This window comes from Rhinatrema bivittatum, chromosome 1 (genome assembly GCF_901001135.1).
Source record: "Rhinatrema bivittatum chromosome 1, aRhiBiv1.1, whole genome shotgun sequence".
In the NCBI taxonomy this organism is placed as follows: Eukaryota; Metazoa; Chordata; class Amphibia; order Gymnophiona; family Rhinatrematidae; genus Rhinatrema; species Rhinatrema bivittatum.
This window is the reverse complement of record NC_042615.1, coordinates 715238375-715251814: the sequence shown is the minus strand read 5'-3', so window position 1 is coordinate 715251814 and position 13440 is coordinate 715238375. Positions and strand designations below refer to the sequence as shown.

The 13440-nt window shown below is 41.5% G+C and overlaps 1 protein-coding gene across 5 annotated transcripts in view; it reads right to left on the bottom strand.

The window, feature by feature from the left end:
- The window catches only part of ELOVL7 (ELOVL fatty acid elongase 7), a 102384-nt gene that overhangs the window by 35248 nt on the left and 53696 nt on the right, over positions 1–13440 (bottom strand). For 4 of the 5 annotated variants that reach the window (XM_029576602.1, XM_029576592.1, XM_029576611.1 and 1 more), the window contains exon 3: positions 11468–11658. In XM_029576602.1, the coding sequence (XP_029432462.1) occupies positions 11468–11658 (191 nt within the window). Of the gene's footprint in view, positions 1–11467; positions 11659–12262; positions 12500–13440 lie in introns of all 5 variants that reach the window. The other variant, XM_029576619.1, reaches the window with a different exon arrangement.

Sequence of the window (13440 nt, the reverse complement as noted above, 5' to 3'; positions counted from 1 at the left end):
TGGATTAACCATTTTACTAGTAAATGCATATGGAGTGAACCACTATTCTGAGGAATGTTTTGCACAGTTATTTGATATTCTTAAATGCTTCCCTGCTGATAGAGTAATAATGGGGGCATTTGGAACATATGCCATAAGGCAAAACTAGATAGGCCACATTCTTTGAACTCCTCTCTGCTGATTCCATTAGCTTTACAGAATATCATACAGTTTTACAACCTTTAGAATGTTTGGTATGCCCGCTATCCCAGTAGCCAAGACCATACATTTTACTCCCCTAGTCACAACTCATAGCAAAATCAACTTTTTTTCTGTGTGGTTTCCCGGTGTTGCTATTTGTAGCCCACTGAGATATTCTAGCCTCCTGTTTGTCTGACCATCACACCCTGTCACACTTTCATTAGACTTTGTCAGAGAAGCTGGTTCTGAAACTAGATGGTGTCTGAACTTAGCTTTCCTTAAAAACAGTGAATTTACTGAAATGGTTAAAAAAGCCATAGCAGACTTTCAGTGTCATCATATGGTAGTAAAGTATGACCCCAGGGTATGTTGGGAAACATTAAAGGTCAATATATATCCCATGCCAGTCACAAAAAGAGACAGTATATGTCTAGGCAGAAAGAACTGATGCAGATTATTAATAACTTAGAGCATCAGCACAAGACTGATTGCTCCCCCAGGACTTATAGAGCTCTACCACTCGCCAGCAATGAGCTACTTAAATTGCAATACTTGTTAATCTAGAAAACCTTTTGCTTTACTAAGTAGAGGTATTATGAACGTGGAAATAAACTGGACTCATTACTGGCATGTTTAATAAATACTAGATGTTCCTCCTTCAATATTAACTCCCTATAAGGATCACCGGGTACCCTTCTGCATTCTACTGTACAGATGTTACAGGAATTCAAGATTTTTTATCAACAGCTGTATACTGATTCTTGTATGGTTGCAGATGAAGCAATTCTACAATTTCTGAACTCTGTGCAGTTACCGCTGCTTCCTGTTGAAGCTAAGGCTCAATTGAAGGGTCCATTAACATCATTTGAAATTGTGCAGACTATAAAATATTTGGCAATGCAAAAAAAAAAAAAAAAAAAAAAAAAAAAAAAGAGTCCAGGACCAGATGGACTCCCATTGAAATATTATCATTGTTTCAGAGAAGGCTTAGTCCCTCTTTTATAAAAGCTTTTCAATTATTTGGGCACTCCTAATTTTTCCTCAGGAAATTTAGTGGACACTTTTATAACTTTGATTCTCAAACCAGGGAAAGATCCATTGCACTGCAGCTCATACAGACCTATTTCCTTAATTCTGACATCAAAATATTGGTTAAGGTGCTACAGATTTGGATGGAGCACTTGTTACCTATATTGATCAGCCCAGATCAGACTGGGTTTGTGAAGGGGCAAAATTTTGTTGCTAATACTAGACAGTTGATGAATATAGTTCAGATAGCCAAAAAATTAAAAATTCCTGGTGCCATTTTATCCCTAGATTTTTATTTATTTATAATTTTTATATACAGACATTCTTACATTAAAATGCAAATCATACCGGTTTACATAAAACAGAAAAAGCAGGAAAAAATATTTCCATAGTCAAATACAGAGAACATTTATAATAAAATTGTTAACAAAGGCATAAGGTAGGAACTTGAAAAAAGGTTACTTAACAGAAAACATAAAAGAAAAAATAGTAAATGATGTGGCTAAAGCATTTGACTGGATATCCTGGCAATATTTATTTATGGTCTTACACCACTACAGCTTGCCTGAACAGTTAATCAATTAGATATTGGTGATGTATAAGCATCCCAAAGCCCAGGTGCTGGTGAATGGGTCTACTTCTGACCCATTTGGTATATTTAGAGGGATTAGGCAGAGGTGCCTATTCTCTCCTTCTTTATTCAATTTGGCCCTTGAACCATTGGCACAGGAAATCAGAGAATCCATGCTAATTCAGGGTTTTAAGTCTGGGTCTGTTTCTCATGACTTCTCCTTATATGCAGATGACATCTTGTTTATATATTTCGCGACCAGAAGCATCAGTCCCTGCTCTTATGTCACTCCTGGAGAAATACAGAGCTTTGTGTAGTTAATTCCTGATTTTGCAGTTCCCATGGACTAGTAGGGGGTTAACATCCCAAATTTATTTCTTTATTATGTAGCCTCAAGATTAGCAAGTATCAAATACTTTTTGGCATATCTTAATCCACCTATCTGGGTATTGTTTGTGAGTTCGCAGTTGAGAGATCTTATTTTAAACTTCACTGCTTACTTTACCAACTGCTTCCCATTATTATGCTAAGATAAGCTGAATGAACACCATTATGTCACATACCCTTATGGTTTGGTGTACAGCTAGTAAGTAATTAGGCTGACAAAGCAAGGGATTGTCCCATATTTCATGCCTTCAGGGTAACCCAGCCCTGTCCCATATTATACTCTCTCTGGATCTGAAGACCTGGGACTGCAATATTTAGACCAGATTTGGGTAGGGAGTCAGTTTAGGAATTTTGGGAACCTTCAAGCTGAATTTCACATTCTACAACATACACAATATGTTTTTTCACAATTCCAAAGAGCTATAATGCGGCACCCAGAACATGGCAGGGAGCTGCGTCCACACACAGGACTAGAGTCCTTATTGATCCAGCCTGTGTTTCAAAAACGTTTGATCTCAAAGAAGTATATTTCCTTGAAGGATGGAATATTTGTCCCAGAGACGTGTCCCACCATTACAGAAAAATAGAATGAGGATTTAGCATTAAATCTGGATGAAGATGACTGAAAGATATTTGGGGTTTGACTCAAACTGACTTGCTGAAATAAGGTCCGGGACTTAATGTGCCACCTCCTATGTAGAACATAAAGATATCGCCTGTTGTTTCTCTGAATTTAGTGCCTCTAGCTCTTTATGCTGGGGGGTTGTTTAAAATCCACTTCTCATTTTGTATGCAGTGGGAATGTTTCATTGTAAGTAACTGTTATATTCTGGTATAGCTGTGGATCCTGGATCGTAGTGAGAGCTGTTTCCACCAACAGGGAAGAGCCCTGTGGGTACTCACCATGATAGGCATGGCCTCAGCTGAGACTGACACAGATAGAAACAAGACTTTATTAGACTGGAACTTAGGTGAGATACCCACTGAATGGGAAGGAAGACAGTCCAGAGTAGTAAGGTTCCTCAGTGATAGCCCTGGTAGTGGCCCACGGAGTGGGGTATGCCGGGGAACTTCTCCTCCAGATGATACACTTCTCAGGGTAGATCCAGTAGTGGCCCACAGCACAGGCCACTACTGGATCATTGGTAAGAGAAGTGCAGGAGGACAGCAGAGCTGGGTAGATAAAAGTACTCACTCTGAAGCGTAGAAGATGGTCTGCTGAGGTGAGCCCAGTAGTGGCTAGAGGCACTGGGTACACCGGAGGTTCCGTCAGCAAGATGGAATCAAATGTGACGTGTACTCACAAGGCTGAATGAGGCTGGGTCCCAAGAGTAGATGGATTCTCCAGGCAGAAAGGCCCTCCGAGGAGCGGATAGCCAGAATGCTACAAGGCTCCCGAGGAGCGGGTACCTATAGCATCCAAGTCCCGGAGTTCAGGAACAGTTCAGAGTAGCAGGAAGGAAGTCCTTGCTAACTCGTCGGAAGCATAGGCCGGATAGCTTAAATACACTGGCAGGTGACATCATGCGGAGGGGACACCCCCGAGGTTCCCGCCATGATGGGTATAAGAAAGGGCCTGGCGCGCACGTGCCCTAGGTAATCCCCGATTCAAGATGATGGACGGATAGCCCACGCCATCCCGGGGATGCTGGGGAAGGTGGCGTATATAAGCGGAGGCTGCCATTCTTCCAAGAATCGCTGGTGCAGGGAAAAGAGAGGTGAGCAACAGAGGTCGCAATGGTCTGCGACTGACAGGCGCAACAGTAACTTTTGGCACCAGAGACACTAACTAGAGATATATAGGGCCAACATCTCCAATACTTTGCCTCTGTGTCTTTGGGTAGATGGGGCGATATTGATTTGAGTAAACCTACTAGATCTCTTGGTGTTCATATATTTCACGCTGCCTGTACCATGATCGCCTACTGTTGGAAGTCGATTCCCTTGATTGCACACTGGATGTCAGTGTTAGTAGATTTTGCTATAATGGGGAAAAAAAAGTCTCCTTCTTGCTCCTTAACAGGATGGAGGCCTATGAAAACATATGGACATTATACTGGCAGTGGAGAAAATGTATTGAGTGATATTTTTGAAATGTTATCTTTGCTATTACCACTGTCAACAGCTCCATTCTTTTATATTTTCATTCTCATACTTTTATATTGTTTTTACTTCTTTTTTATTGATAAGGTTTATAACATGGTATCCCACTTAGTTTCATATTTGTTGTGATATTCTAGGACTGCTTCCTCTTTGTGATGTCTTGTATTGTTGCAACCCAAAATAGGGATTAAAAAAAAAAAAAAAGTTTAGATGGGCAGCATTGAACAAGTTAGCACCATCAATGTTATGTTAATCAGAGTCAGTGTGTAGCCAGACAAGTAATCCTGTGATAATTCAAATGTGCAGGACTTAGCTGAGGGGGATGAAACCATCTTGGTACAGTCACAACAGCGAGAAAATATTATCCAAGAAAGAATCAAAGGGGTCTGTTATGACTGTTTCACTCCCCCGGCTAAGACCTGTACATTTGAATTATCACAAGATTACTTGTCCGGCTAAACATCTTGTAAACTCAGCATTGATTGTGTTTTGTTTGTCCTTCCTAATGCAGCCTTAATCGGTGAAACATGGCCATGCTGGGGGATTGAAGACCACTGAATAAACTTCTTTGATCATTTAAACCTGGTCACCATATGAGTGTTTAAAATTGTGAACAGATATATCGTACTGTTCACATATCCTTCCTATATATAATGTCAAGCAGAACATGCAATTTTCCAAAGATATTTCATCTAGATCAGTCGCTCTCAACCTTTTTCCCCATCGTGACACACCTGACAGACCACGCTCACATGTGTGATGCACTGCTAGTTACAATTCATGGCGGAAATAAAAAAAATAAAGGTCCAGTATTATTTTTATTGCTAAGAATGACAGAAGGAAAAAAGATAAGTATTCTGAACAGAAATTGCATAAATAGTAAACATCCCACACCAAAACAGCACCAATTTCCAGCACTTAAACAGTAACCACCTTACCTAAGAAAAGGCAACACTGAAATATTACACCAGGCCTTAAGACACCAATACATCTCCTATTAGGAAAAAACGGACCACGACAGGCTGCTATAGAGCCCTACACAGAAACTACATGCCAGCAGAAAACCGCACCTGAATCACATGTGCTGACCCTCACCTAACAAAGAATAAAGAGACCAAAACACATAACTAGAAGCATGCAGACAAAAACTGAATTGGAAACCGCAAAAAGCCAGAGTCTCTGTATGCAGTGTAACAAAGGAAAAAAAGAAACATCACCCATCCTTATAAAACAAATCAAGAAATATAAAAATCAGTAGCAGTAAAACCATACTAACAAAAAGAACAGATTATTTCAAAACAGCTGTTGAATGGAGTATTCAATAATTTAAAACTCATATAAAAAATTTCTAGATATCAATAAAATATTTCAAAATAGCAGACACAAAGGCCCAGTAATGAAAAAATAAGGATACAAAAAATGTTTTGCTCTGCATACCTGGGAATGTTTGATATCCAGGTGCACTGAGATTGTTTGAATTAGCAGGAGGGGGGATGATTTGCTTGCAGCTTTCTCCTCTCTCTCTCTCTCACACACTGGCTCTCAGTCACTCACATATCCACATGCTTTTTCTCTCTCACTTATATAGGCTCTTAATTACACATTTACACACATGCTGTCTATCTTTTCATGCTTACACACACAGGCTTTCAATCAGACACATACATGCTGTCCTTTTCTCTCACACACAGACTCATTCACATGCTTACAAACATGCTCTCTCTTTCTTTCATTTACACACAGGCTCTCAATCACATATTCTCATGCTCTCTCAGCTATACCAGCTCTCAATCACACACATACACTCTTTCACATGTACAGGCTCTCAATCATTCACATACATGCTATCTCACTCACATAGGATCTCAAACACACATGCTTGCTCATTCACTCACACTTCCCCCTCCCCCAAACTAGCAGCAGCAGCAGCAGCCTCCTCCCAACCCTAAAAGCAGCAGCAACCTCCTTCATTTTCAGCCCTTGCAGAGAAAGGAGTCCCATCAGCCGCAAGGGTTGAAGTTGTTCCTCATTTTACTCCGAGCTGCGCTGCTCATCCTTCAGGCCGCGCCTCTCTTCTTTTCTTCGAGCTGATGCTGCCTGCACTAGCATGGTCTCTTCTTCCCACGCACACACCTGCTGCTCACCATTTCCTCTTCCAACACGCGGGAAGAAGAGAGCATGCCGCTGACTCCAGCTGTCCTGTTTTCCACCCATTTTAAGCCCGGGTAGAGGACTTATTTTGCTTGGGTAGGGGGAGCAGCTGGGTCAGCGGGGGACCAGGAAATGTGGCGACACACCTGCATGTTCTTAGCGACACACTGGTGTGTTGCGACACAACGGTTGAGAACCGCTGGTCTAGATCATTAAGACTTTTCTTCCTGAAAAATTATGTATGTATTCATGCAATGTTTCCTGAGATTATCTAATGGCTTTTGTTTCAGCTCACACAAGAATCCAAAATGTCACTACTAATTTTTTCATAATGAAAGTGACAGTTCATTGAAGCTAGAGCAGAGTCAATGATGCACAAAAACATTTTCAAGAGGTCACATGATGCAGGGAGCACGGGAGGACATCTTTAGCAAGAGCTCCAGGTGCCAATCTTGTTACCGAGGCGTTTTCCGTGCCCTCTCTCATTCCAATCTTACTGGAAAGCATGTGGCTCTCAAGTTTCTATGGACAAATACATGGTGCCGCAGCCAACAATGGCAACACATTTGAGCAAGTTAAAAGAGAAGGAAAAATCAAGGCCTTCTGAAGACAAAATGGCTGAGAGCTGCAAAGACGATGAGAAGGTGGCTTCAGATACGTTGCTAGCAGAGCTTATTGCGGCAGTGGTATCAGCACTAGAGAACTGCTTTAACAAAATAGATGAAAACCTTGCTGAGGTCAAAACCTTGTTGTTGGACGTCGATAAACGAGTCACTGAAACTGAGAATAGAATCTCAGCACTGGAAGATAGTAATCTTGACATAATGACGCAGTTGAAAGAGGCCTGCACGGTTCCTAAACTTAGCACACAAATTTCAGCTGTTACAAGCGTATCGACGAAAGAAAGATATTGCCTATCAAAAGAGCAAGGTTTTTCTGCGGAGGTGGTTGCTTGTCAAAAGGCCTTCTCGACTATATGTTCAGAGCTTGTTCAGAAGAACATTTGCTTTTCTCTGCTATTTCCTGCATGATTGAACAGTAAAATTGTGAATGCCAACTCTTCGAGTGAAGCGGAGAAAATTTTGAATGATCTGCACAAACCTTCAACAGTGGAAGGATGAGACTGAGGAAGACTTTATTGTGTTCGGTTGTATCACACAGAGGTCGATACGGTCCAACTTGGTAATCTTTTCTCAACCTGGAGAAATATGAGGAAGGGTGTCTTCTTCTTCCAAAGTTTACTTTTTGTCTAGTCCATGACTTTTGCTCAGGTAATAGCTGAGTGGTCTGTTTGAAATGTTTGATTTTAATGCACCAAATAGTGTACTAAGGAATGGCACCCGAACGTGCTGAGCTCTATACGGAGCTACAGAAAAATGGTATATGTTCTTTTCGGGTGTGAAAGGGGAAGAAGGGGTGTGAAAGGGGAAGAAGGGGGGGGAAACAGGGTTAGAGGGGTGGGATATAAGGATGGTTTGAGTTTTCTATTAATGGATATAAAGATCGATCTAAGATGGAAATTGGTGAAAGCCATGCTGCTCAGCATGGGACAGGCAGGCCTCTCATGACTATCTACAGACTCAAGTAGAGATTTGTTCCATGTGTTTACCATAATTTAATTAATTACATGAAATGTGGCAGGAAGAGGCACACCTATCAAGAGGGAAAAAGTCTTAACTCACTTACAGGCCGATACAGTACAGTGCGCTCCGACGGAGCGCACTGTTAAACTGCCCTTGGACGCGCGTTTTCCCTTACCCCTTATTCAGTAAGGGGAGGAAAACACGCGTCCAACCCGCGGCACCTAATAGCGCCCTCAACATGCAAATGCATGTTGATGGCCCTAGTAGGTATGCGCGCGAGATACAGCAAGTAAAATGTGCAGCCAAGCCGCACATTTTACTCTAAGAAATTAGCGCCTACCCAAAGGTAAGCGCTAGTTTCTTCTGGCACCGGGAAAGTGCACAGAAAAGCAGTAAAAACTGCTTTTCTGTGCACCCTCCGACTTAATATCATGGCGATATTAAGTCGGAGGTCCCGAAGGGTGTAAAAAGTAAAAAAAAATAAAATAAATTTTAATTGGGCCGGCAGCTGTCGGGCCGAAAACCGGATGTTCAATTTTGCCGGCGTCCGGTTTCTGAGCCCGTGGCTGTCAGCGGACTCGAGAACAGATGCCGGCAAAATTGAGTGTCGGCTGTCAAACCCATTGACAGCCGCCGCTCCGGGTCAAAAGGAGGCGCTAGGGACACGCCTCCTTTTGCCCATTTCTACCGCACCACCTAATTTGTATACTGAATCGCGTGCACCGGCAAGTGGCCGGTGCGCACGCCGGGAGAGCAGGCGTTCGTCGGCTCTCCCGCGTTTTTACTGAATCGGCCCGTTATATAGGTTAAAAGGGAACATTGTATGCTTAAAAGAGATCCATTTATCAGATGTTGAACATCTTAAATTGCGGTGTATTTGCATCGGGCTATTCCAAAAGCTGTGGTGTGGTAATCTTATAAATTAAGATGACTTTCAATTTCACAAAGAAATCAAAGATCCAAACGGAAGATTTCTTTTTGTCCTAGATTCTTTGATGGGGAAAAAAATATTTTGCCTTCCATTTATGTTCCTAATTCATATGAACATGCCTTTTTTTTCTAGTGTGATGACTAAATAGAATTAGGTTCTAGTCCTATTCTTTTTTTTTTTTTTTTTTTTGGGGGGGGGGGAGAAATTGTATTGTTGACCCTTTGTATGATAGATACCCAATCAGCCAATGAGTAATAAAAAGGGAATTCCTTTTTTATGCAAGAACTTTTAGTGACAGTAGATATCTCAGAATTATATACAAATGTCCTCAGGAAGCAGCTCTGTGTCTGCAGCTATTGAAGGAGTAATGGTGTTTCTGATGTTAATTGACAGTTTATTAAAGAATTGGCATCCATTGCTTTAACACAAAATTATTTGTTTCATGATCAATTATAACAACTAATTAAAGGCACTGCCATGTGAGCCACCATGTAATACGCTATACCAATTACCACCCTTGTGGTCTACACAACATCCCTGTTGGCCAATTTCTCAGACTGCATCACTTATACAAGATTGTGCAAGAACATGTCGCAGCAGTTTTTAAATCACAAGTATTCTACATCTTCAGTTACGCATGCATTCAATAAGGCATTATGCACCAAGAGTCCTCCAACCAGGATATTATATGCTTTACTATATTCATCATGGTCATCCCACATTAAGTCTATGATTTTACAATGGGCTGTACCATCACCTTTACAAATGTTTTCACAACCTCCAGTGTTTGCTTTGAAAAAAAGCTATGTGAGTCACTGACATCTTCTACAATCATTGAAGAGTCTGATGCTTCAGTTTCTTTACCAATGGACACTATAAATGTAATTCATTTTGGTGTGTAATCTTGCACTTGAAATTCAACAATTTGATCAACCCTCCTTGCCTTCTTCATATGTGCCCACCTGAACATTTTGATTGTAATTCAGCACAAATCATATATAATTTGTCCATGCTTTAAAATCTATCTTGGACAAATGAAGTGATGTGTCAAAACACATATTATTGAACATAGATGTGCTACTCACACAGTTGGTTGGGAGGCTCCATTGGTAAATCATTGGGATACAGCATCATACACAGTTAATGACATCAGATTTGTTGTAGTGCAACAGGTTTGGTGTCCCTATAGAGGCAATCTCTCTTAAATATTATTACAGCATGAACAAAGTTTTGTTTTTAGATGGAATACTTTGCAGCCTTCTGGTTTAAATCAGTAAATTGAATGGGTAGCATTTTCGTTAAGGTTGCTTGGAAAATATATTTTCATCTTATTTTTTTTCTTTTCCCTAACATTTTTCTATTAGGTTTTTTTTTTCACAGCATCTTCTGGGGTACTATATTTATTGGTTAATTTTTTTTGTAAAGATCCCTGGGAAAATGGTTTTTTTTATTAATTGAGTCTCTTGCAGAATTCTCCATGGAAACATGTTTGTCATTGGCTGATTTCAGTTAGAGGATTCTAGGGAAACAACTTTTTTTATTGGTCAGTTTTTCATGAATGTCCATTTTCTGGTCTTACTAAAACAGCATTTCCATGCAGCTATGCTTCAAGCAGGACTCCATAATGTTTTTGCAAAACCAAGTGCAAATGACATTTTTACAATTGAGAAGTGCTGTGTCATGTGTAGAGATTTTGTTTGACATTCTTCTGAATATGATTTTCAGCATGTTTGCTGAATTTTGTATTAGCCACAATGCTCCTTTTGGATACTACTGTTTACAATAACATTTAATAACTCATAAGCTCGGGGCTGTTAGTTAAAACTTTCTATTTAAATAAATATTTTGTTTTACAGATATTTGCCAGTTAAAATTTGGCCTTTTGTTCTAAGTATCCCCCCTGAATAAGTCAGTTTGGAGAAACAAGAACTCTGTTGGGACACTGGCAAATCTGTTACTTAAAATCAATGCTTTTAAAATGAAAACATTTAGTGAAATTTTGCTGGCTGCTCCTTATGTATGGGGAAAATGCTAGCTGAATTTTTGTTAGTTAATTTGATTTAAATCAAGTTTTTGAAATTATTTTTGTAAAGAATTTTGGAGTGTTTAACAGTCTAGACACGATTACTTTTTAATCCACTACACCTTATGAGTAGCTTAGAAGAATGCTTGTATGAACTGGCCGTTTTTCACTCTAATTTTCACTTTGATTTGTTGGTTGAGATCTTTACTGTATTTATTTGAAGTCCTTTTTTATTTAATTTCTTCTAATGAATTAGATAACCCCTATCTTTATTTTTTGCATAAAATTATTCTGAAAACCCCGGAAAAATAAATATGATATGTTATTATGACTACATCAAACAGCAGTTCAATCTTTCAGTCAAGTGATCTTTGAATAAGAATTCAGATTTCCGGCTACAAAATGTGTAAATACATTGTGAGGTATGTGGGACACCTTCCCCACATGTAGAATCTGTAAAAATTAAATCATATAGTGCCAACATTAAATAAATTCTCTTAAGAACTTACTTCATAACACATGTAGAAGGAGAAGACTACCATACTGAGGTTATAAAATGCCATTATTTCCTTGAGATCAAAAGGCTTCCGGTTTTCCATGAGCTTGGGGCCTAGAGAAGTGACAAAATAAATGTAGGCTCCAATGATAACAGTCTGTGGCAGAGGAGAGGACATGAGCAGCCAGTCTTCCACTCTGGGATCTGGAAGAAAAAGTAGCAGGTGTTACCAGATCAAAGATAGCTACACTGCAAAAATGCCTAGCACCCCTTGTATATTAGTAAGCTCATATTTGCCCAACCTGTGAATCAACAGAAATCATACTTTTACATGTGTGTCTGTGTGGGTGGCAGGAGAATGGGGTTCCTGTTTTATTTACCTGCCTCCTTTCCCTTGCTGACTTAGACTATAGCCACTGCTATTCGCATGGGATCTATTTAGTATTTGGGTAATTGCCAGGTACTTATAGCCAGGATTGGCCACTGTTCAGTCAGCTTCCCGCTGCCTTGAGCTGTATCTTCGCCCCTCTGGATCCCTCCTTCAACTTCTCTGCAGGCGACAAACCCCCCCCCCCCCCGCGAGGAGAGGGGAGCTGGAGACCCCGAAAGCCTTCCCTTCTCCTCCCCGAGTGTGGCGGAGCAGTTTAGCAGGGAGGTTGCGGCGTCCGTTCATCGACCTTCCCGAGCACTCAAGGCAGCGGCGTCCGTTCATGTGAAAATACTTAAATCCTGTCCTAAGTGCCTGGCCAGGTCCATACAGGAAACCCTTTTATTTACTATCTATATTTAAAGTATTTATGCTACTCACCCTCTAGTTCTTTGGAGGGCCACAAGGAGTCCTAGTTTGTTGCTGCTCAAGGCAGCGGGAGGTCACGGTGTCTGTTCATGGACAGATTCCTGGGAGAGGGAGAGACGAGACGAAACTAGAGTGTCTTCTTGAACCAGCGAGATGAGCGGCGACCTCCCGCTGCCTTGAGTGCCTGGCCTTCCCGCTGCCTTGAGCGCCCTCAGTCAATCCCGTCTCTGCGTCGTCGTCCTGTTTGTTCTGAAGGTGGAAAGCAGGGCACGCAAGATTAGACTTGGCGTTTTCACGCCACGCCATGACCTCCCACTGCCTTGAGCAGCAACAACTAGGACTCCCTGTGGCCCTCCAAAGAACTAGAGGGCGAGTAGCATAAATACTTTAAATATAGATAGTAAATAATAGGGTTTCCTGTATGGGCCTTCCCGCTGCCTTGAGCGCCTGGCTGGATGCCCAAGCCGGACGTCTGAGGTCGTGGCTTGGTCGTCCAGCCTGGTGCTCAAGCCAGTGGGGTCTGTAGAAAAGAAACTGACATTTGAAATGACAGGTACCAGCGCACCCAGGATACTGTATAGGCGCTGTAGACCGCTCTATACAGTAAAATGGATTGCGCATGCCTACCGCTTCACAGACGCGCTTTGGACGCGGCTTGCATTTGCGTCTCATTTGAACACTGAATCGAACGATATGTGAACCAAATTGCGCGCGCGGAAAACGAGCGGGCGCCCGGCACTGCCGCACTTTTTCTTACGCGTCCTTACTGTATCAGCTTGTATAGGAGTCTCTCTCTACAACTCAGCAAACCCGGAGATAGCAGTTCCGGGATCTGAAGGACTTCAGCCCTGCCTGGCACATCAGCTCACTACTGCCACCTCTGTTGATTCTATTACCTGTCTAATAAAGAACTATCTGTGTCTGTCTCCATACTCCAGCCTAGTCGATGGTCCCTCTCATGATATCCTCCTGGGGGCGCTGTCATCTGCCATTGCCCCCTTCACCATTCTACATTAGAGTGCTCATCTCTCACACTTCAAGAGCTGAGTACATCAAACTGCTAGCTTGCAGCCTATCCCTCAACTGTTGCTAACATCTCCTTCCTCAGGCACTGTATCATAACCAATTGCTACTTCTTAGCAGGAGCCATACAGATGGCCAACACCTCCCTTCAGGGGAATTCTTGTATA